Source organism: Yarrowia lipolytica, chromosome 1E, assembly GCF_001761485.1.
Source record: "Yarrowia lipolytica chromosome 1E, complete sequence".
Classification (NCBI taxonomy): Eukaryota; Fungi; Ascomycota; class Dipodascomycetes; order Dipodascales; genus Yarrowia; species Yarrowia lipolytica.
In genome coordinates, this window is record NC_090774.1 from 2177313 (window position 1) to 2198836 (window position 21524).

The 21524-nt window shown below is 51.5% G+C and overlaps 10 protein-coding genes across 10 annotated transcripts; 4 read left to right on the forward strand and 6 right to left on the reverse strand.

Annotated features, from left to right (window-relative positions):
* Positions 1 to 498: 498 nt before the first annotated feature.
* On the reverse strand, positions 499 to 1180 carry YALI1_E21779g (uncharacterized protein; the record flags this gene model as incomplete). The annotated part of the gene is made up of 3 exons (XM_068283049.1): positions 499 to 643; positions 701 to 992; positions 1054 to 1180. The coding sequence occupies 3 exons, from the start codon at positions 1178 to 1180 to the stop codon at positions 499 to 501; spliced, it is 564 nt and encodes a 187-aa protein (XP_068139150.1).
* A 102-nt stretch (positions 1181 to 1282) lies between these two features.
* Positions 1283 to 1552, forward strand: YALI1_E21786g (uncharacterized protein; the record flags this gene model as incomplete). Its single annotated transcript, XM_068283050.1, has 2 exons — positions 1283 to 1321; positions 1367 to 1552. 2 exons carry the CDS (start codon positions 1283 to 1285, stop codon positions 1550 to 1552), a joined length of 225 nt encoding a protein of 74 aa, XP_068139151.1.
* A 592-nt stretch (positions 1553 to 2144) lies between these two features.
* On the reverse strand, positions 2145 to 2660 carry YALI1_E21799g (uncharacterized protein; the record flags this gene model as incomplete). The annotated part of the gene is made up of 1 exon (XM_068283051.1): positions 2145 to 2660. One exon carries the CDS (start codon positions 2658 to 2660, stop codon positions 2145 to 2147), a length of 516 nt encoding a protein of 171 aa, XP_068139152.1.
* A 1687-nt stretch (positions 2661 to 4347) lies between these two features.
* Positions 4348 to 4740, forward strand: YALI1_E21816g (uncharacterized protein; the record flags this gene model as incomplete). The annotated part of the gene is made up of 2 exons (XM_068283052.1): positions 4348 to 4414; positions 4457 to 4740. 2 exons carry the CDS (start codon positions 4348 to 4350, stop codon positions 4738 to 4740), a joined length of 351 nt encoding a protein of 116 aa, XP_068139153.1.
* Positions 4741 to 5887: 1147 nt separating this feature from the next.
* YALI1_E21832g (uncharacterized protein) lies at positions 5888 to 6892 on the forward strand (the record flags this gene model as incomplete). Its single annotated transcript, XM_504095.3, has 1 exon — positions 5888 to 6892. The coding sequence occupies one exon, from the start codon at positions 5888 to 5890 to the stop codon at positions 6890 to 6892; it is 1005 nt and encodes a 334-aa protein (XP_504095.3).
* Positions 6893 to 9274: 2382 nt separating this feature from the next.
* Positions 9275 to 9808, reverse strand: YALI1_E21871g (uncharacterized protein; the record flags this gene model as incomplete). Its single annotated transcript, XM_068283053.1, has 1 exon — positions 9275 to 9808. The coding sequence occupies one exon, from the start codon at positions 9806 to 9808 to the stop codon at positions 9275 to 9277; it is 534 nt and encodes a 177-aa protein (XP_068139154.1).
* Positions 9809 to 11725: 1917 nt separating this feature from the next.
* Positions 11726 to 12170, forward strand: YALI1_E21890g (uncharacterized protein; the record flags this gene model as incomplete). Its single annotated transcript, XM_068283054.1, has 2 exons — positions 11726 to 11830; positions 11874 to 12170. 2 exons carry the CDS (start codon positions 11726 to 11728, stop codon positions 12168 to 12170), a joined length of 402 nt encoding a protein of 133 aa, XP_068139155.1.
* Positions 12171 to 12680: 510 nt separating this feature from the next.
* On the reverse strand, positions 12681 to 14177 carry YALI1_E21915g (uncharacterized protein; the record flags this gene model as incomplete). Its single annotated transcript, XM_504096.2, has 1 exon — positions 12681 to 14177. The coding sequence occupies one exon, from the start codon at positions 14175 to 14177 to the stop codon at positions 12681 to 12683; it is 1497 nt and encodes a 498-aa protein (XP_504096.1).
* Positions 14178 to 16647: 2470 nt separating this feature from the next.
* Positions 16648 to 18954, reverse strand: YALI1_E21962g (uncharacterized protein; the record flags this gene model as incomplete). The annotated part of the gene is made up of 1 exon (XM_504097.2): positions 16648 to 18954. The coding sequence occupies one exon, from the start codon at positions 18952 to 18954 to the stop codon at positions 16648 to 16650; it is 2307 nt and encodes a 768-aa protein (XP_504097.1).
* A 1070-nt stretch (positions 18955 to 20024) lies between these two features.
* On the reverse strand, positions 20025 to 21005 carry YALI1_E21983g (uncharacterized protein; the record flags this gene model as incomplete). The annotated part of the gene is made up of 1 exon (XM_504098.1): positions 20025 to 21005. The coding sequence occupies one exon, from the start codon at positions 21003 to 21005 to the stop codon at positions 20025 to 20027; it is 981 nt and encodes a 326-aa protein (XP_504098.1).
* Positions 21006 to 21524: the final 519 nt, after the last annotated feature.

A 21524-nucleotide genomic window follows, 5' to 3' on the forward strand; every position in this document is an offset into this window, starting at 1 on the left:
TCCTCCATTACAGTTATGGAGCTTGCGCCACAGGGTTCATGTGATTGGTGTGGGCAGAGTGGTGTGATGGAGACGGCGAGGCGACCCACGAGCAGCCCAGCACCGCAAAGAGACATGTTCGCCAACAGACAGCGTTTCTACCGCCTGAAACTGGGCGCCCTGACCCCCACGCACATACTGCATATCCACGCACACACCCCTATGTTTCCCACTGGCGTCAATGTCTCAGTTGGCCGGTGCATGTCGTCCATTGCTGGGGGCAGAGAGGTGTGAAAACGGCGGCAATGTCGACACAGATGCGGACGCAGATGTAAACGGAGTCACGGGCCGAGATTCCGATCGCCCTCGTCCTCCCCTCCGCGGTCCTGGTCACATTTCAGGGCTCAGTGGTTGTCGAGTGGTTGTCGAGTGAGAATGGGACGGAGTGCGAATGAGACTGTTTAGAAATACTGCTTGTTTGCTTCCTACTGTCTCCGTCTTCTCGTCGCCCATCGCCCGTCACCCATCGCCATCGCCATTGCCTCCAATGACCAGTCCGCAACACGTACTAACCCAGAAATGGTCACAGAGCCGCAAGATGCTCAATTGAGAGTAAGAAACCGGCACCAAACGTCGCCGACAAGCCGCAAGAGCCAACAATGGACTCTGCTGGACTGACGGCCCCAGTTCGGTCCAAGCATACTACCGACTGTTTCCATACGATACATTCCGACAACACCATAGACCGGAGAAGGAGACCAGAAACAACAATACCCAGTTGATACCAACCAGAGCCTCAGATACCCAGGGTCTTGGAGACTCGTGTGATTGTTGTTTATACCTGTTTTTATACCTGTTTTGAGACCAAATGGGGATATTGTGATGATTGGCCCTGGTGTATTGCCACACTGGTGGTATTATCGTCGGGTGGAGGAAAGTGGAGGGGGGAGGAGGAGGGTTATCGGTAAAGGAAGGTATTTCTGTGACTTCAACTGCACTGCTGTTTCCATCGACTGCTCGCTTGCCGGATCAACTGCTGACGTTCAGAGGCTGATTACTAATCTACTTTTTGACATGTGTGCCCGGCATCGGTGCGTCTAAAGACAATCCAGGGACAATCTGAAGGCTCTAGGGACACTGCATGAGGCGGATACCTTCTCTGGGTGTCGTCTGGAGCCGTTTCGGTGGCTGTTTTTCTCATGTGGCCTTACAGTCCTGTACTGTCTTCAGGCTGTTTCCATTCCAGTAACACAGTTTATGGGGTCAATAAAGTCATTGTGAGCTGCTACTGACTCAATTCTTCATGCTAAAGTGCTGTTTGATGTTGCTGGCGTCTTCTCTCGTTCATTAAGGGTTTTGACAGGTCTGTCTGCTGGCGGGGGGTGAGTTGGGTGATAGCTGCTGTCTAGTAAGCAAGACTGGCCCACAGGGAGCGGTGGACTTTGAGAGTCTTCACTCTCTAGAACTGGACATGTTGGTCTTGCGTTCAAAAAGCACTGCTGATGTTTCTGTCCATGTCACTTGCCACTCATGGTACTGCACTAGAAGGTTAAGGACAAGACAGCAGCAGTGACATTGGTTGCGCAGGATAATATCTGCTGTGTGTTGGTTGAGTTGCTCAACTGCTTGTGACGATGCCTGTCGCATTGACTCCGCCATACTGGCTTACGTGTCAGCATTCTGAGCTACTCCTATACCCATGCAGCCATGTGTGGGTGCAGATGTTCATGTTTTTACGACGATCTACGCAAGCGAGAAAAGCAGAAAAAATGGAGACATGTAGCGGACCAGTAGATGATCAAGGGGAGTGGCATGTCTCTCTGTCTAAGGTTCCTGTTGGAGATATTCTACCGAGGAAGCCTGTCGGGAGTCTGTGGTGGATGTTCCCTGGGGAATAACAGGAGAAGAAGAAGAGATATGAGTCTGAAATCAATATGAGAATGTTCGTCTGGATGAGCTCTTGATTTTGGTACCTCTCTTGACCCTGACATGTCATCTTTGCACTATTATTTGTCTCCAGAAGGAATTTTGGTTTTTTGGGCCAGGTCGAAAAAGCGTGGTATTCCGTTCATTTTTGGGCCGATGATGAATATCTATGTACTAAAACGCTCATACAGGGACGGTCTTCATCTCTACGGTATTCTGTTGCTACTTTCTTGTCTCCTTCATGTCGTTGTTGTGCCCCTACTGATGGTCAGGAGGAAAGGAGGATTTTGACGTACTTCCTGAGTCAGCGCAACGGGCCCAGCAGTCTCTATTGGTTGGAGGCTTAGCAGACGAGAGATGGGGGGCTGAAGTGTGCGCAAAAGTCGAGTTATCACTGATACGATGACACTGTTTCTAAATATAACTACGGAACTCTTTCCCTGAGGAACTACTGCTCCCCCCTCGCTCCTCCTTCTCTGTCTTCTAGACTCACTTACGACCGGCATGAACATCGTCGTTTGGAGGGAAGCAAATCTACGTCTGAGAAGCTTGGCATGGGCTAAGTTGAGACGCTTGCTGTGTTTGCAGGTGAGACACTGTGGCATCTCTTGTTGGTTGGTGCCGGTGGTTGCATTAGGACAAACGTCGCCGATCAGTGGTACCACTTTTTTGGGGCTTTGGAGCTTTTGGGCCTTTGAGCTAGACTTTGGTCCGTCACGTCGTATTAATCTTGGAGATGGACGGTTTCGGTGCATGTCGATCCGGATAGATCTGGCAGAGGCAGCTTTGGACGATCACGTGAACCCGCTGGGGTCGGCCCTTGTTTGTTTTGACTTGTCTTGTCTTGTCTTGTCTTGTCATGTCATGTCAGTGAGCCAATGGACAAGCACGGTGCTTTTATTATACGGCATCTCTGTCTATTGGGTCTCTGAGATGTCTCCTGCAGCTGACGTTGATTTTTGCGTCTGTCCACAGTGCGACGAGTCGGTTATGAGCTAGTCCGGGTGGTGTACTCGTGCTCGTTGTGCATCTACGACATTGTGGATTTGTACATGTGTCTTGATGGTGACCCCCAATCTTCCCTCCCCCCACGCTGCTTTTCCCCCCACTGGTGAACTCTTTTGATCCCTTCAGGGATGAAGCAGTTACCCGGCAGGTTAGGCAGCACATCGACAGCGCATGGAGCATGTCTGGGAGGTGAGGCCCGGTTGTTGAGCCAAGTCTACGGGCTGCGCTGCAAGCTGTGCAAGTTATGCTTACTGGACCTGTGCGCATCGAGCTATGCCCACTCTGTCTCACATCCATGATTTAATATCTTGGTGACTTGAAACAGTGTAGGAGAAGTTTAAGCGGTGATGGGGGAGGGTTAACCGAGGTGAGACATGTCCAGATGGTCCGGGGGGAGGGACACTTGAGGGATGGAGGCGATTTGTGACGGCGGAGAAATAACTCCGAAAGACCATTCTCCATCTGGGCAGCGACGACAGTGAACTGGTCTAAACTGGTCTAAACTGGTCTAAACTGGTCTAAACTAGTGTGCTTGGTTGGTTGGTTCTTCAGATCAAAACCAGATCAAAACCAGATCGAAACCAGACCAAATTAAGACCAAAACCGAGACCAAACCAAGACCAAAACCGAGACCAAACCGAGACCAAACCGAGACCAAACCGAGACCAAACCAAGACCAAACCAAAACCAGACCAAAACCAGACCAAGGACCCTTCCCCTCTCTGAATCATGGAGATCGGCGCTGGCCGTGACATGCTGAGCATGCGCTAAACGTACAGCACTTGTACAGTGTACGAAACTATCATGTACTGTTCCTGTGCTCGTACCTGAGACCTCCCACACCATCTGCTAGCTCGTGTTTGTTGCATACAAAGAGCCAAGCGAAACAGGTGGCTGGATGCAAAGCTACTTGTCAGAGCCAGCCCGTTTGGCCAGTTAGTTTGGATCGGGCTTGATGGGCTCTTTTTTTTAGTGGGATCTCAGGACTAAATCGCATCTACAGTCTTATTTGCGTCCGTTTGCCTTCCCCTGCCGTCTTACCATTCATCTGCTAGCCGCTGCTACTGTGGCCTCCCGCTAGTATAGACTAGCGTCTGCGACTCTATCCGGCTACCTAAATTCCGTCCTGTCGACTCGTGATATCACATGGAGGTCTTAGAGGCGCATTGTTAATTTACCAAGGTTGCATTGTTTTCGGGGGGGAAATTGTCTCTGGGGAACAGCGGAAGCCAGGGATATTTTGCCGCCCATGTGCACATTTTGCGAAATATTTTTTTGCCAACTTTATCGTGAGTGTGGGAGAGAAGGGGCCATTTGGTGATCTGGTGATTTGGTGATTTGGTGATTTGGTGAGTAGATGTGTTTGGAGTGGTTAATGGAGATGGTTAGTGGAGATGGTTAGTGGAGGTTAGTGGAGATGGAAACGGGTCGAAAATGAGTGACTCAACGCATGGGATATGTTTTGAGTCATTCTGGGCTCATAAAAGGCAATTACCGACTAGTTGACCACTTAAAGATTAGTTGAAGATTAGTTGAAGATTAGTTGAAGACCAATCAATTGACAACCACATCACAAACAGTCCATCAACCAGTCCATCAACCAGTCCATCAACCAACAACCAACTCACCAACCAACCCACAAACCCACAAACTCACCAGATCAACTTTATCGATCCAACTCCTACAGTAATGAACTCACACCCCTATCCAATCTGTCCATCTGTAGAGTCCCTTATTTGCATCTTATCCCCATTAACCCTTGCTTGCCTTGTTTACTTAGTTAACCTTGCAGTCTGTGTCACCTACGATACTCTGTTCCACACCTAATGTGATGAGCGTTGGTTACGATGATAGGATGAGAGGAGCGGCATGGGCATGGGGTGAGCTGGGATTGAAGGTCACGTGCGATTCGGTCTAGTCACATGCCGGCGTAATCACGCCCAACCACTCGCACCCAGTCACGACGCTATCACCACATTGTCACCACTCTGTCACCATGCTGTCACCCTATCACCACACTATCACACGCCCAGCCACCACCTCACCAACCGCCTTTCAGCCAGGGTCCGTGCGAGACCCTGGCTGTACTGTACTGTGCCAGCATCGCACTGTACAAACCATTTCACAGAGTCTCAGTTCGAACCCTGGGGTGGGCGGGCGATGGGAAGGGCTCGTCGATCAGGGATGGGCTGCGAGGTTTGTTTTGCAGCGGAGGTTCTTCTTTGCCTCTGCTCCTGTTTTGTGCACGTTGTTGGGTTTCATCGACTTTTTGCTTTTCCATTTGGGGCTTGGTTTTTCGCTTTGGTTGGGACCACAGGGCCGAGCTTGTGGGATAGGCTCTGGGTTTAGGGGAAGCAGAAAGTTGACAGGGCAAAAGACAAAGTGCACGGATGAGGGAGAGCAGTAGTAAAAAAACACAAAGGCGACGATATGCACCAAACGCACCCAACGCACCAAACGCACCAAACGCACCAAACGCACCAAACGCACCAAACGCACCAAACGCACCAAAAGATGCAAACAAAGAGTGTAAACGAAAAGTGTACACCCACTCTCAACTAACGGAGTAGAGTCGAGGGGGGATGGGCGAATGGGGGGAGACAAGAGTGTGGTCAATTGGACGAGTGGGCTAACTTGGGGTGTGGTTGGCAGTTATCAATGGAGAACTAATGCTCTGAACCTCGCAATTGACCCGCTCTCTCCATCTACCTCAAGCTACCACCCACTTCCCCAGCTCGGTTGGCTTTTTAGTTTGCTCGTCTCTATGCACTCTATATGATTTTAATCTAAAGTATCTCCAGCATTAGAGACGGCTTACTCTCACCCAGTTCAACGACCATTGTTACCGCTACCCCCATTCCCACACACCATCTCTTGGAGATACTGATGAGACTGGTAAAGAGCCACACTTGTTGAGCGGTATTTGATTTGGCTGCTGGGGCATCAACACGACACGAGAGAGAGCCAGGCACCCATGAAGTTGGAAAACATTTTGAATGAGGCATCAAGAGAAAAGTCCGAGGTTCCAGGTCCGGATGCCACTCAGGCTGAGGACGGGTCCAAGCGCGACGGCAAGCTGCCTGCACACGACCACCACCCCCAACGCAGACCCTCGGTCCATTCGCCCACCAGCACCAGTACAGCTGCCGGCCAGGTGGTTGCACCGAGTGGACAACAGGGACCAAGTGGACCTAGTGGGCCGAGCGTACAAGCGCCGAGTGGCGCACAAACCACGTCCAACCAGATTGCGGTTCCCGGACAAATGTCTCGTCCTCCGAGCACGGGCCACTTTGGAATGCAGCCGGTTCCACAACCACACGAATTCATTCCGGGGCCATTGCACGCGCCCCAGCCCTATTATCCGCATCATCTACAACACCAGGGCCACTTTCCGCCCCTGCAACCGATCCAGATCCCCCAGTGGACCGCTCCGCACCACGGCCATCATCCCAGTCTGACCCCTGGGCCCTCGCCGACCGCCACGGCCCCTGAACATCGTCACAGACGCAACTCGTCGGTCTACTCGCCGTATCAGCGGCCTCGTGGCGGCTCCATGGGCCATCTGGGGCCCGTGCCCCCCCCCAGCTCACATTTGCCGCCTCCAGCCACAGTCACGTTTGCTCGGGGCGGCTTTGAAGACAAGACCAGCGACGGCAGCCAACGGAAACGCAGCAAGGCGCCCAACAGCACGTGGACCATGGAGGACGACAACCGGCTGCTGGACCTGGTGCTGGCCACGTTACCGCGGCAGGACTACGCCGAGTACGCCCGTCTGCTCAACAAACGGGACAGTCAGACGGTGCGGTACCGGTGGAAGGTGTTGGTTCGACGGGCACGGGGCGAGGGAGAGCAGCAACAGCAGCAGCAACAACAGCAACAACAGCAACAGCAACAAGCAAACAACAACAGCAGCAGCAGCAGCAGCAGCAGCAGGACAGGTAGGGTCCTGGGAACAGGGCAATTACTACTACTACAATAACACACAAACAAGAAAACAAGACCAAGACCAAGACCAAGACCAAGACCAAGGATAGCATGGAAGGAGGGTAGGGGAGACAAGAGCACACAATACAGCTTTTGGCAGGGCAATACACACGTCCTTGCCGGCGGCGGGGCCTTGTTTCCTCACCCAGTGTAATATACGCATTGTCATTTGCAGAGGAGAGAAATTTGCAGCGGTGGAATGTATAATATGGCTTTTGCAGCTCTGACGGTGGCTGGGGTGTCTCAGTTGTTGTTTGGGTCGCGGCTAACTAATTTAACAGTTTGAAAGTGCCAGTAGTGTAGAAATGTAGGTCGAGTAACATTTGGAGAGTGTTTACGAGTTCTTTGTAAGACTGTTACGAGCCGTTGGTCTCTTGGAACCCTTGTAGTCCATGAGTAGGAAGACTCAGACCCAGACCTAGACCCTGCAGACTGTAGACCGCACCCAGACCCTGCAGTCAGCTCGACCCCTTTATACAGTCAGCTATGTATCGTAGACGTAGCAAGAATGACAGGAGGTTGGCAAGTAGAGGGGGCGGGCAATGGAGGCCAAGTGCCTGGCGCTGTTGGAGTGGCAACTGGAGAGGATGAGGTGTTCCTTTTTTTCTCAAAACAAAGTGTAAGACGGCTTAAATGGCGCGAAGCCACCAGTGGATGGAAGAGGGTCAATGGTGGGTCAGCATTTGTTGTAGTCGGTTAAAATGTCGCCAGCAACTGTGGGATTATCGGTATGTTTTTGTGGTCCACGGGCCGTCTTCTCCGCCGTCTTTTCGTTCCCATTTCGAGCGGTTTGTCTACAGTGTACTAGTCTAAAAGCGGAGTTTGAGTCGACCACGCCACCTTGCCTAGGTGGGCGACGAGCAAGCTGGAGGCATGGGACAGTTGGTGACTCTCTTCTTCTTGGTCTGGTGAGTATGTTTTTGAAGAGTCCGAGTTCCTGGTGCGATTATTGACGTTGCAGAAGTCGATGCCTCGCTGTTGCTTCCTCCCACTGGATCCTTGTCTCACCATCCCCACCGACCACGACGACAGCACCAGCAAGCCACGAGGTGGCATTCCGCTGAGGGTTTCTCGGCATCGGGATCAAGGTGGGCCTGTTCTCCGAATCTCACAGTGGAGCGATGCGGTGCCGCTGAAGAGGGCAGTGTCACAATCGAGGGTTGTACCGCGGTAGTACGAGGTTTTGGCCCTTACTAATCTTCCGCCGATGGAACACTTCTCTGCGTTTCGGGCCGGTCCTAGAGAGAGCTCGATAACCACCAGCCGATCATTGCAACGTTGGCGGCAGTAACACATAGAGCGGCGGAGTAGTGATAGATAAGTCTCAACCGGCCCCATCCTGTATAGAAAGTCCAAGATTCAGTCGTGTCGATTAGGCAACCCCCTTTTAGCGGTGTAAAGAGCCTCAGTACAATTCCCCCGGCTTCAACGTTCGAGCGACATTAGAGCATTGATTAGAGAGTTTTGGCCAGACCGGAGCCACCAGATGAGACGTGGACAGCACCGGCGGAGCCTGTAGCGGTACGAGTACTTTTTTGGCTGGTTTTGGACTCATTTGACCATTACAAGCCAGAACAGAACAAAGTCAGGAACAGGAGCAGGGTCAGGAACAGGAGCAGGGTCAGGAACAACAGAAACTAAAGGTACAAGTCCTGTACAAACACCGTGACAAGAGCCACACTGTTTACCGTTCAGTGACGTAATGGATGGCTTCAAATCTTGCTCTTGAACCCACTCCAATTCAGGGAGGAACCACACGCCGTTCAGACCGTCAAACAGTCAAACAGTCAAACAAAATAGTCAAATCAGAGTGCAAACTTTCGCTCCGTTGCTTTTCCGGTTTCTCTCCATTTTCTCCAGAACTGTCTCTTATAGTTTTCACAGGCATCGAATGTTCTCACCGGCACAGCATGCCTCATACTACGGTATCGTACTCATACGGTCCCCGTAGTCATCCGGTACTCATACTTACACGCATACGCTCATGGCCCTCCTTTTTCTTCTTCTTCTTCGTCTTCTTCTCCGTCAGTTTTTTTTTTTTTTGTTGTTTCATTTTGCCTTTCGGTTGCAACCTTTGCATCGACGGACCCCCAACGGGGGAGGGCTGGGGAGGTCTCGCGGACCGGAAAAGCACGTGATCGGCCCCTTGGGCCCCTTGGGTAACCGTGCGAACCGGTTTTCCGATCCCGCGCTCGTCGTGGGCCCCGCCGGCTCCAGCACCACACCCACCGCGCGCAAGGCTTTCACAAACACAAGGTTGTAGCCGTTGGGGGCTTGAGACAAAGAGTGGTCCCAAAAGGGCAACCGACGTACATGAGGGGACCAGAATAGCTCAGATCACAGGAGCCTATTTTTTGGGGTTGCATTGTTTTGCAGATCACGTGCGTCTCGACGTCAAATATGAAACATGGAGTGAGTAGTGGAGCGGAGTGGTGAGTAGAAGAAACAGTGAGAAGAAAGAAAAAAACAAAAGAAAAGAGAAAGAAAAGAGAAAGAAAAGAGAAAGAAAAAAAACAGTCAAAAATAAATACTCAAAATAAACAGTCAAAATAAAGAGCGAAAATAAACAATTCAAGTGGGCGAAATACCAAGTACCAAGCACGACCCTTTTAATACCTCGCGGTCGCACTCTACAACTGGGTTCGCTCAGAATTCTATTTGGGCCGCTGGCGAAAGAAAAACACAAGGCCAAGGTCTGGGAATGGGCTGGGGTGACGCCGAATCCAGTGAGTCGCCTGCCAACCGACATCCGCCGTCTCTGTTGACGTTTCAGAGTGCCGGATGTAGTGCGTCTACAGCCTGTCTCATGGTCCGGCGTTTGGTACCAAGGTTGACTCCAACGGTCGGTCACTGGTTGCAGGTTAGTCAAGTTGGATTCCGACGCCGACGTCTGGAGCATCCCTCCTCCCATGGACCCTACCTCCTCGCGTGGACCCCACGTCGCCCTGTGGACCCTACCTTGTCCCGTGGACCAGAACCTGACCTCCTCCGGGATCTCCACCCCACCTCACCTCCACTCCACAGCAACCTGCCCACGCGAGTAGGTTAGTGTTCGAGATCTCACCGTTACCGAAGTCACTGTAGACTCGTGGTGCATGGCTCACTACAGCGACCAGCACTGTACAGGGCGCGCAAAAGAAAAGTGCTGCCTGCCTAGTCGTGCATCGCATTAGTAAACGGCCCCTCGGAGGCCGACGATAGACACTTGTGAGCGGTGGGTTGCTGTGTTTAGACCAGTTGGAAGACCGTACAGGTAGGGAGATCTGAGGGCCAGACATGACAGCCAGGTGCGTGCAAGTACAGCGTACAAAGTGCAAAAGGTGGTGTCAGTCTCCCACCCCAGCCGTCAGACGCTTCGAACCCCGTTATCCAGCGAGGAAGTGAGACACATCCGCGTAACATCACGTATTGAGTAATTTCTAGCTCGTCAAGGTCACCCCGGACATTGGTGCATTACATTGGTGCTAGGTGGCGGGCGTTATCGTCTTGCGCCATTTCTTCGGAAATCAAAGCAACGCAACCGCCATTCCACCCCCCAAACACGTCTAAAACTTCTTCTTTGCGTGCTCGTGTTCGTCTCTAACAGCTCTCTTCCGCCCCCGGCCCTGAGTCTCGGCAACTTGGCCGGATCGGTTACTTAACATCATATCAACAAGACTATACGCCCAAACGCAAAGCTGGACCCAGACAAGGACCGCCGAAGCCCGCCATATGAAACTCTGAGCGAAATCTAATCTGTACTTAAACTCCCTGGGTGGTCTTTTTGGCACTACGGTGGAGTTAAGTTCAACTCCGTGGGACTAGAGCACGTCAGGAAGGCTGGGGATGGCTCGAAAAAGTACTTGTAACCTGAAGACGACCCTTCGCCTAACGGTAACCACGACAACTGACCTGACAGCTCCCCAATATCACGTCATACAGCCCACATGACATTGCATTGCACTGCCGCCGGCTTCTGGAGGGTGTTGGTGCCATTGTGTTCTCACAGTGGCCCCTTCGGTGCAAGCCTAGACTGACATGAGTTTTGACAGCATGGCATGATAAGAGCGGGGCTATCCAAGTCATCAGCCCATAGTCGGAGCTCGGTGCGTCTGTGCAGAGTTCCATGGGTCTTCTATAGTCCACGCCAGGTACACGATATCGATACAGGCACACACACGGTACATGCAGCGGAAAAGTTTTCACCGCCGAGGAGCGGAGGGCGAGGACACCAGACAATGTGGTACAATGTACGAATACGACTACTATATACCCAGTTAAATGTCCAGCCTGCGAGACCCAAGGTCAAAAGACAGCTCTATCTCCAGACGGACAAATACTATCCCTGCAGTTTACCAACTGTCTCAGGTCGGAAAGTCTCAGGTCGGATAGTCTCGTTGTCGGTCATCTCAGAGTGACGTAACTGAATGGGGCGTGCGTATAACGATAGGTTCAGACATTTTCGTGCAAAAAGTCACATGGAGCCTCAGTGAAACACACACACACACACACACCACACACACACACACACACACACACACACACACACACACACACACACACACCAGTCCAACCAGACTTTGGCGGTACATCTCACACTCAATCTCGCCAAAACCAGTCTCAATTTACCGTTAGTCTCATTATATTCCCACAAGACACGATATTGGTCTCACCATGCTGGACACGGTTAAGATTCCACCCCTGGCTAATCTCTCCCTGGTGACCAAACCATGACCTTCTCTTCTGTCCAGAGTGGATATGTAATCGCCATTAGTGTCTGCCGAGAGCCGACAAACTCTCCGAATAGTCTTCGTCGAAGGCACTCGGGCAAATCAATGTGCTGTGACACATGTCCAACGAGCTGTCAGCCAAAACAAGCCGTCGTCTGACAGCTGTCAGAACAGTCACGTCTCCTGTCAGTGTCAAGCCAATTCGCGCTTATGTGAACACCTGGGTTTGGGGCGGTTGATTGGGCAAGAGCCACTGGCGCGGTGAAGGAACCAGGCGACACTCCCGACACGGACTTCCCAGACTACCCGTGCATTAGTCTACATGCGATAAGAGAGATAACGAGTTTATCCGCGCGGTGGAGCCTTGGCATTCTAGTGGTACAGCGAGCGTTGGGTACAGCGAGCGTTGGGCACACCAACCGGTCCGGGATAATATCCACAGTCACGGGACAAGCCCCGCGGTCCGCGAACAAACGCAGTTTACCTCCTTGTCCTGTGACGTCCCTTATGAGACTAATTTGGCGCGCCGGACCGTGTCATTGGGTCGTTGTCGTATTCGCCTAGGGAGGTCGTATTCGTCTAGAGAGGTCGTATTCGTCTAGGGAGGTTGTATCTTCGTGTGGCTGTGGACACTTCTAGACTTCCACTGCTGTCTCAGTTGTCTACAATTGACTCAATCGACTAATTGCAACTAGACAACCACGTGATTAACAGTATCGTATCCACGTTGATGTCCAGACATTCACAGAACGCGAGAATCTACCGTGATACGTTCACGTTTACACCACAGTTTTCAATTGAGCCCAAGCTGTAACAGATGGTGCTCTTAGTAAGTGCTCAAAGTTATCGTACAATTAGTCATATGTCAATTGTAGCCTCTCTCTACAGAATAATACACCCTACTTGTACTTGTAGCCATATGGTCCTCCTATACTCTATACTCTCATCCTTCTCAAATGCTGAGTCATACAGTTGTGAGTATGTTCATTCTACTTATACTGTACTTACCTTAGCAGTACAAATTGACTCACTCCTCACTTCATATGCATATCATTACTATCATAACCTCCCAAACTACTTGGCCTGAGAAAGGTACGAGTCAAGAGCACCGACAAGAATATCAGCGTGCTTCTCCTCAAAGACCAGCATGGGTCGCAGACGAACAGTCTGGACGCCACAGGCGCCAATGTTGACACCAAAGGCCTTCATTCCAGACACCAGGGCGTCCTTGGCCTTGCCGGAGGAGGCGTCCCAGGCAATGTAGGTACCACAGTCCTTGCCTCGCAGGTTGTTGATCTCCTTGGGGTACTTCTCAGCCAGCTTCTGCAGCTTGCCGTAGAGGTAGGAGCCAACCTCAGCCACCCGGTTGGACAGATGGTGCTTGTCGCACTCCTGCCAGATGGTCTTAGCAATGATGGCCTTGGATGGGTCACCGCACCAGGTGTTGAACTGTCTGTAGGGAAGGTTGGGCTTGATGCTGGGGTCCGAGAAGTAGTAGCCGGCGGCCTGGAACTTCTTGGAGAAGGTGACCATGTCCGGAGGGAAGGGCAGGTTCCAGTGCTCGTGGGCCCAGAACTTGCCGGTGGCAGCAACTCCGGTCTGCACCTCGTCGACGATCATGAGCACATTATGCTTCTTGGTGATCTTTCGCAGTCCCTGGAAGAACTCGGGGGAGGCGTGGTTGTCTCCTCCCTCGGACTGGATGGGCTCGACGATGATGGCGGCCACGGGGATGGGGTTCTTGGCGAGGATTTCGTCCACGGCCTTGAGACATCGCTCCTCCTCGGCCTTGTTCTCCTTGGCGTGCTTGTCCAGAGGGTACTTGAGCATGGGGAAAGGGGCCTTGGGCCAGTCAAACGCAGGGATATCGAGCTTGTGGATGGGCTTGGATCGGGTGGCGGACAGCGAGCCAAACAGACGGCCGTGGAAGGCGTGGTCAAATGACATGATGGAGAGAGACGCGGATCCGGGGCCCTGGTTGTTCATCACAGACTGCTCGTCAGCCTCGGTGAAGGGCTGGCCGTCTCGCTCAATGGTTCGTCTCCACAGAAAGGCGGCCTTGAAGGCGGTTTCGTTAGCGTCGGAGCCGGTCATGCCGGTCCACACGTCCTTGAAGCCGGGAGGAGCGGCGGCGATGATACCGTCCTTGAGGATCTTCTCGTAGGTGGAGGAGGGGAAGTTTCCGAGGGCGGGTCGGTTGACGAGCGACGAGATCATCTCGGGCGACTTGGAGGCCTCCACCAGCTTGGGGTTGTTGTAACCCAGAGCAATGGACGAGATCTGGGCGTACACGTCCAGGTAGATGTTGCCATCGACGTCCTGGATGTAGTTGCCGACGGACTTTTCGTAGTCGGCAACAAAGTTGGCTGCTCGGGTGTCGAAGACCGAGTCCAGAGACAGCAGGGCGTCCTGGGTGGCCGGGCCGGGGAAGGAGGTCTTGACCACGGGAGCCTTGGGCTCATTGGGGAAGTAGGTCTCGCAGAGGGAAGCGTAGCCTCGGAGGCCGGTCTGGGCGAAGCCTGCGCCCGATCGCACTCGAACGGCGGAAGAGAGGGTCTTGAGTCGAAGCATGTGAGTGTGTTACGGAGACAATTGGAGTGGCAGGCGCGTCGAGTTATATATTGCTGGGCCCATCACAAGCAGTTAGCGTTGCCGCCGAGCTTAAGTGGGGGGAGGGAGAAAGGCGGGGAACAACTGTGGGTTTGGAGGCGATTGTGGGGCGATTTTGGAAATTGAAAAACGGCAATGCGTTTGTTGGGCCATGTGGAGTCTGTGGTTTTAATTTCGAGCCCATACGGCCGTCGGAAGGCCGTCTTGGAGCCCTCTCTTCTCCCGGCGCTGTTTCTGATGCCCCATTTTGCCGCCGCAAAGTCCAAGTCCCTCGCATAGCCAAACCTTGTGGGGAAATGTTATCAGCTCTTTCTCCCAACACCACGCTCTCGTCAACTGCAGCGCCGCATGGATGATGCACTCCGCATTGGAAATAGTAGAATTATCCGATGGCGGTGGAGTTCTGTAGCGGGCTTTGGTGATGGGGTTGGAGGGACCGGACGGGGGTATTTATACATGTTACACACCTCACAACACGCCACACGTGACGCGACACTTGGGATGTCAGAGGAATGGAGGAAATACACATGTCTTAGACACTCTGAACACTGGTGCTATTCACTCTACACATGTACATACCCACACTAACTACTGTAGGCTATCGCAGCTGCATCTTTTCCCGCGCGGCTAAAATGGCCTCATTGGCATTCGTGCTAGCGGCTATCTGTCCTGCCGTCATACTGCACGCGGTTGCCTCCGAAACGGCACTGGTGCCGCTGGAGCGGGGTCACGTCCAAGAACCGGCTCCATCACGGGGATTTTTACCGGTTCGTTTTTCGGGCCAAAATAAAGCTGTAGTAACGGGTGGAAATGGGGCGTTTTTATTGGCTCACGGGGAGGAAGAGTAGAATATACTGGGATATGATAATCGGAAATAATTGGGGGAAAAAAATCAGATATAATTGGAAAATCGATATTGTTGCTCTTTGAGTAATAATACAAGTGCATCGTACAACATTACCGTACACGCAAAACATTGACCAGCTTGTGGAGGTACTGTACTTGTACTCTCGATATAGGTTTTATTTTATTTTATTTATTTATTTATTTATTTATTTTAATTATTTATTTATTTATTTATTTTTTATTTATTAATTATTTTATTTTATTTTATTTATCAATTTATTATCTATTTATGTCATTTATTTGTTTATTGGCTCAAATAACAGCCGAAATAGCCGCAAAAACGCTTTCAAGACACTCGCAAAGTTCAACGCTCCTCAAACCCTCTCAAATGACTCAAATGAGTCGTTGTTTCACGTCCGCCATTGGCCCTGACTGTGGTGCCTGCTGGATACAGGACAGGTACCTACCGTAATGGTGCAGTCGGTGCATGCATGTGTGGCGTACTACACCTACCAAAAGGAGATGACGGTGGTGATAGTATTCCCCTCAAGTCGCTAGAAATTTCCACTTTCCCCGTAGACTTCGAAACATGGGCCCATTTGTGCTAGCGGCACTTTATTGTCGTCAGTTGATGAACGGCTTCTCAACTGTGACTTCTGGGTGGCTACAGGTTCAAGTACTGGCTACAGCTAAAGCTACTTGTACAGTATGTCCAAAGTGGGGTGTGTATAGCATGTTCACAAGCCGCTTAGTCATCAAACCCCACATGACTACAGATGTCAAAAACCACTCGTCAAATCGTCGAGAGCAACAGATGTACGGAGCTGTACGGAGCTGTACCCAGCTGTATCCAGTTGTAGGGTGCTCGGAAGTGTTCAAGATGGTAGAATGGATTCTTGTTACGGATTTTTTTCACTGATTATTGCTGCAGATTGTGGAATTACAACGCTTATGGTCTCTCTCACAATCCCGACGCTCTCCAGATTCAAATGGTGTTGTCTGGGTCCACAGTATATACAGTACATACCTGTATGTGAATTCCCACTTGTTCCACATTAGTTGACTTTTGTTAAGAGAAAAAGTCGGCTGGGGGTTCAAATAAGAGGTTACAGAAACCGCCGGAAAAAGAGAGCAGAACCAAATTGTCCAGAAAAGTGACAGATCAATAAAAGTATTATATTCGGCCCCTTTTCATATAAAAAAACGAGATAATCATGATTCAAGTACCCCATAGATATTGCAATTTACTTGAATTTAGTTGGGAGAGGTCACGATGCCATCCCTCAGAGCTCAACCGAAGAATGACGAATGACAAACTGAATCCATTGATGCTCACCCCTGTCTTATGCAATACTGCTCATTATCTATAAATGTACCCGTGATCCGAAAAACAATTCCAAGGTGATAATCACAAAAAAGTGCTGCATTTCTGTCAAACATTCCTGTTATCGTAGTTCAGAGCGCATAGAAACTTTGCACATTACTAGAGTACACGGTAGGACGTGCTAATTACATCCACAACCAATAAAATACAACACCATTCCTAATATACATACTATTTATACACCTATTGCAACTGTAGCAATCACTCCAAATCAATCTCCATATCAACCTTGGGCTTCTTGACCGTCTCCGTCGACGTTTCGGCACTTTCGTCGTCATACATTGGTCCAGCTTCATACGGCTGGTTTTCTTCGCCCTTTCTTTTTCGTCCGTGATTGTCAGAGTGATCGCGGTCCGACTGACCTTGTCTACCACGTCGGTCGGATTGCCGCTCAGAGTCTCGTCGGTTACCTTGTCGACCACGGCCAAAATCTTTGGCCCCACCCTCCTTCTCCTCCAACCGCTTGACCACCTTGCCCATGTAGCCCTTGACAAACTCCTTGATTTTCTTGGCCTTCTCATCACTAATCTCAGTCATGGGCTCCGGACGTTTCAGCTCCTTGTCCACCAGAATCTGCACAATGTCCTTAGAACACTTTTTCGCCCGCTCCCGATCAACGTCGTATTTGGACACTTGATTGGGCACCACCTTGGCCAGCAGTTTAGTCAGCCGATGCGCCTGCGCGTTCACGGGCTTGGCAGACGCAGAAGGAGCCGGCTCGCTGTTATTTTTCACCTCCTGCAACCGAGCCTGCTCAATGATGCGCTGGAGATCACTCTCGCGCTGTGACTGCAAAGAAAGCGGCTCTCGGGTCTCGGAATTGTCCCGTCTCTCGTCTCGACGGTTGCCACGGGGACCCTTGGGGCCCTTGGGGCCCTTGGGGGTCGAGGGTGAGCTCGCACGTGACGCCTTGGGGAAATCCCACTGTTGGATGTTCAGCTCGAGATTGTAGTAGTACACCTTGCCCTGCGGGTCGTTCGCAAACTGCCAGCCCTTAGGCAGGCTCCTTGGAGGCACCATGGGTGATGCAGGCTGCTTGACGGCCTTCTTGGGGCCCTTGGGGGCTGTTTTGTTAGAGTAGGGGGTGGGGATGAAGGTGAAGGGGGATTCCGAGCGGGTGGACGGCGAATCAGTAACGCCGTTTCCGTTGTTATCTGCTTTTTTGTTCACCTTGACAACTTCCACATCATTGGGCTCCTCAGACTTGGAGCTCTCCTTGGTGACCTCCTCGCTGGTACCTCTAGAGACCGAATGCTCGTCTCCGTCGGGATCAATTTTTCGTCGTGGGATTCGGAAAGCCATTTTCAGGTTTGCCCATTCAGACAAGAGCTCCTGGGCAATGGTGGCAATGTCACTGTTGTCGTTGGACGTCAGGCTCTTGACCACGTTTTCAATCTGCGAACTGGAGATTTTGTTCTTTGTGATTCGCGGCCACTTTTGCAGGACTCGCAGCAGCATCAGCGTCACGTTCACGCGGTCGCTGTCGTCCAGCCCAAGAGGATTGTCGCCCCACGTGGCGGTCAGAATCTGCGCGAAGATCTGGTATCCATGCATCTTCATGACTGCTGCCTGGACGGACGTGTCTGTGCACAGAGCAATACGCTGCAGCATGAGGTTGACCTGCCAGGCTTCCTGGTTCATCATGAGAGACGCCATGACCTTGGACACGTCCTGCACGGTCAGGTCTCGGGGTCGCAAGTCCTCGGCCGACTTTTTGCCTCTCAGAATGGCGTTGATATCTCTGGACGTGAGACCCAGAGCAGCGGTCAAGGTGCCGGAGACCTTGCTGGCGCTTTCCGTCTGCGTTTTTCCGCCGAGAAAGCCGACACAGTTTTTCTCGCCGCAGTAGCACGCCTGGGCCTCGGCTCCGTACCGGTCCACGTTGTAGTCAAACGTGACCTCTTCTCCCCTTTGAATGTGTCGAGATGCGAAAATGCCCATTCTGAGCCGTTTGCCCACGACCCACTTTTCCACGTGGCCATTAGGCGCGCACGAATGGTTGCAGAACCGACCCAGTCCTCCCTTGGCGGTAGCGTCGATGAACTCGCCCTTTTGCAGCATCATAAAGTAGAAATGCTTGACGCCCTGGGTCGTGTAGATGGCCGTTCGCTCCTTGAAGGTCGGCTCGTCAATCACCTCGCCCACGTACTCGTAGACAAATTCGCCGGCGGCGATGTCCTTGGTGGCCCGCAGTCCAAACCCCTTCTTTTCTGTGCTGATCACGTCCACCGATGCGTATTTTTTGCCCTGGAACCGTTTGTTCTGACAGCCCTTGCAGCACCGAACACACTCGATGGAAGTGAGTCGGTTGATGCACCCGCTGTCCTCGTCACACGCCGTGGGCCCGGGCTTACAGTCACACGCCATGACTTCCGCCTGCTGAGACGAGCCCAGACCCTTCATGTACGTGCACTCCGGGAGCTCCACAAATGTCTGAAGCGCGTCCTTGGTCACGTCGCGAGCATCGGGGAACAGCTGCGCGTTTATTGGTGAGTTGTTGCCCGACATGTCGATGTTGAGAGGGCGCAGGTCGTGATGGTGGAGAGAAACGCCGCTGGGAGGTTGTGCATATGTCGACAGTAGCACCACCAGTACAGATTATTGTATGGAGGTGAGGACGTGATTGTGCACGTGAAACGACCCAACCAGAGTTTGGGGCAACATGACACACAGATATATATATGTATATATATAATGCTACTTATCAGCACTTTTTTCAGCTGCTTTTCTTGCCATTTTTTCAACCCCCCAGACATCACACGATAGGCAATCTGATGGTGGGATGAAAAATACACGCAAAACGCCGTACATGCGCGTAATCCTAATTACACCCATGGAGACCTGTACAAGTTTAGTACAAGAAGCTACCATTATCAATCCAAACACGTGACCTAGCCGGAGCCCATACAGTCCAAACACGTGACCCACCCCCCCCGGCTCCCCCCCCGCCCCTTCCCCCCCTTGGCTCGGGTCACGTGACCGCCGTCTTTTTCTTTCGTTTCTCGGTGTGATTGATTGGCTCGTTAATTTTTCGGATCAAAATTTTCCAACCGGAAATCGAACTGAGACACGGTTGTTGGAGTCAAGACGATGACAGAACTGCTTCTAATCTTAACAATCTAGTTGAGGAAGTTAGTTGAAATTACTGGGGATGAAAATTCAGCTGGGGGTTCATTTACGGGGTTGTAGAAACGGTGGAGACTAGGAAAGTTGCTGTGTGGATAGTCGATCAGCAACTTGATAAGTAATAATGACTTTTGAGAATCTCTACACCACAATAATCAGAGATATCTTCATTTCAGCGTCTCGTTGTTGAGTGTGATTAGTGGAAGAAAAGTAAGATTTAGTTGGTATGTACTAGATGGGTGTAGGATTTGTACTGCAAAGCAGAAATAGAGCAGAAATGGTCTCCTAGCACCCACATCTCTCTCACTTGTACTCGCCGCTTGTTAGTCGTCATAAAAAATACAATTAACATTCTATACATAATTTTTTGTTAGACCGTTCCAGTGAAAGCCACAGCTTGGCTTGCCACTCGGTGAGCCGACAGTGGGATCTACAGTAGTCGTCGTGCCAGCTTATTTCATGCAGTAAAATCGCTTGCCGCCCTTGTTCTCAGCCTTGCACTCCCACTCCAGAGTAATGTCCAGATCTCGGTTGTTCTTCTCGTTGGGTCGGCAGTCAATGGATCCAGTCACCTCGTCACCGGCTCGCAGAGACACCTGGCCGTCAATGTAGAAGACAGTCTGCTTCCAGTGAGTGTACTTGGCATGGGGGCCGGTGGAGAACTTGACGGGGGTGGTGAGCTTGTTGAACTCAATGTCGAACCAACACAGAATAGCGTGGGCAGTGTCGTTGACCCGGGCCTTGAGGTCAAAGTTGGCCTTGAAGGCCAGATCCTCCACCTTGACGGTGTACAGATCGATCTCAAACACCTGGCAGGGGTTGGAGATGACGTGTCGGAGGTCCACGGTGTCGACCAGAGGCTCGGACAGCACAATGTCCTTGAAGGGCGAGTAGTCAAAGCCGTAGACGTCGTCCCAGAAGGACACCTTTTCGTCCTTGTACTCGCCGTCCTCCAAAAGAGCGGCGTAGATGGTGGACTTGTCGGGCATGATAATACCTCCGGGGACCAGGTACTTGTCTCGGGCGTACAGCACCGTGTCCAGCATGGATTCGTAGAGCAGGAAGTAGCCCATCCACTCGGAGATGATAATGTCCACCTTCTGGTAGGGTAGGGTGATCTCCTCCATCTTGCCCTGGATCAGGGTAATCTTGTCGCTGAGTCCGTTAAGATCGACAATCTTTCGGGCCATCTCGATGATGTTGGACATGTCCACGCCCATGACATGCTTGGCACCGGCCTGCGCAGCAAACATGGACAGAATGCCGGTTCCACAGCCCACATCCAGCACAATCTTGTCCTTGAACAGGTCTCGGTTTCGCAGAATTGCGTGCTTGTACGACAGAGTTCGCGACTCGTCCTTGAGCATCTCCTCATGGATGCCAAAGTGGTCGTACGACGAAAAGTAGTGCTGCTCGGAGTATGGGAGGGACATTGTGGGTGTGCGGTAAGAGGTCGGGTCAACAATGGTGGTGAGAAGAAGAAAGCTTCTTTATAAAAATTTCCCAGCTATGCACGATAACTTTATCGACCAACCATGCAGGTGGGTCAGAGACCGAAAGAGGGTGTTGCGGCTTGAAAATGACGGTTTTTGTTTGTGGAATCAATTTCTACGGCTTCAAAAACCACAACGAAATATCCGTGGTCCAAATCTGACCACCATAACCCCCTCCTGACCGTGCTGTTTAGCTCAAACCATGGGATATTTTTCACAACACTCGCATGAACCCTGTAGGAGTCGAGAATGACGAATATCGCGAATTTGGTGGTGGAACAAACGGCAAGAAATTGATTGTTGATCGACAGACTGGTGGTTGGGGAATCACCTCTCGTGCTGATTAACCCGTATCAATTACGGGTGTTTATTATGAGATTTCCTCATCTCCTTCTTTATACTGTGAAGTTTGTCGTAGCGGTAATGTGACATTGATGGTTATCGTGGACCAGTGTACGG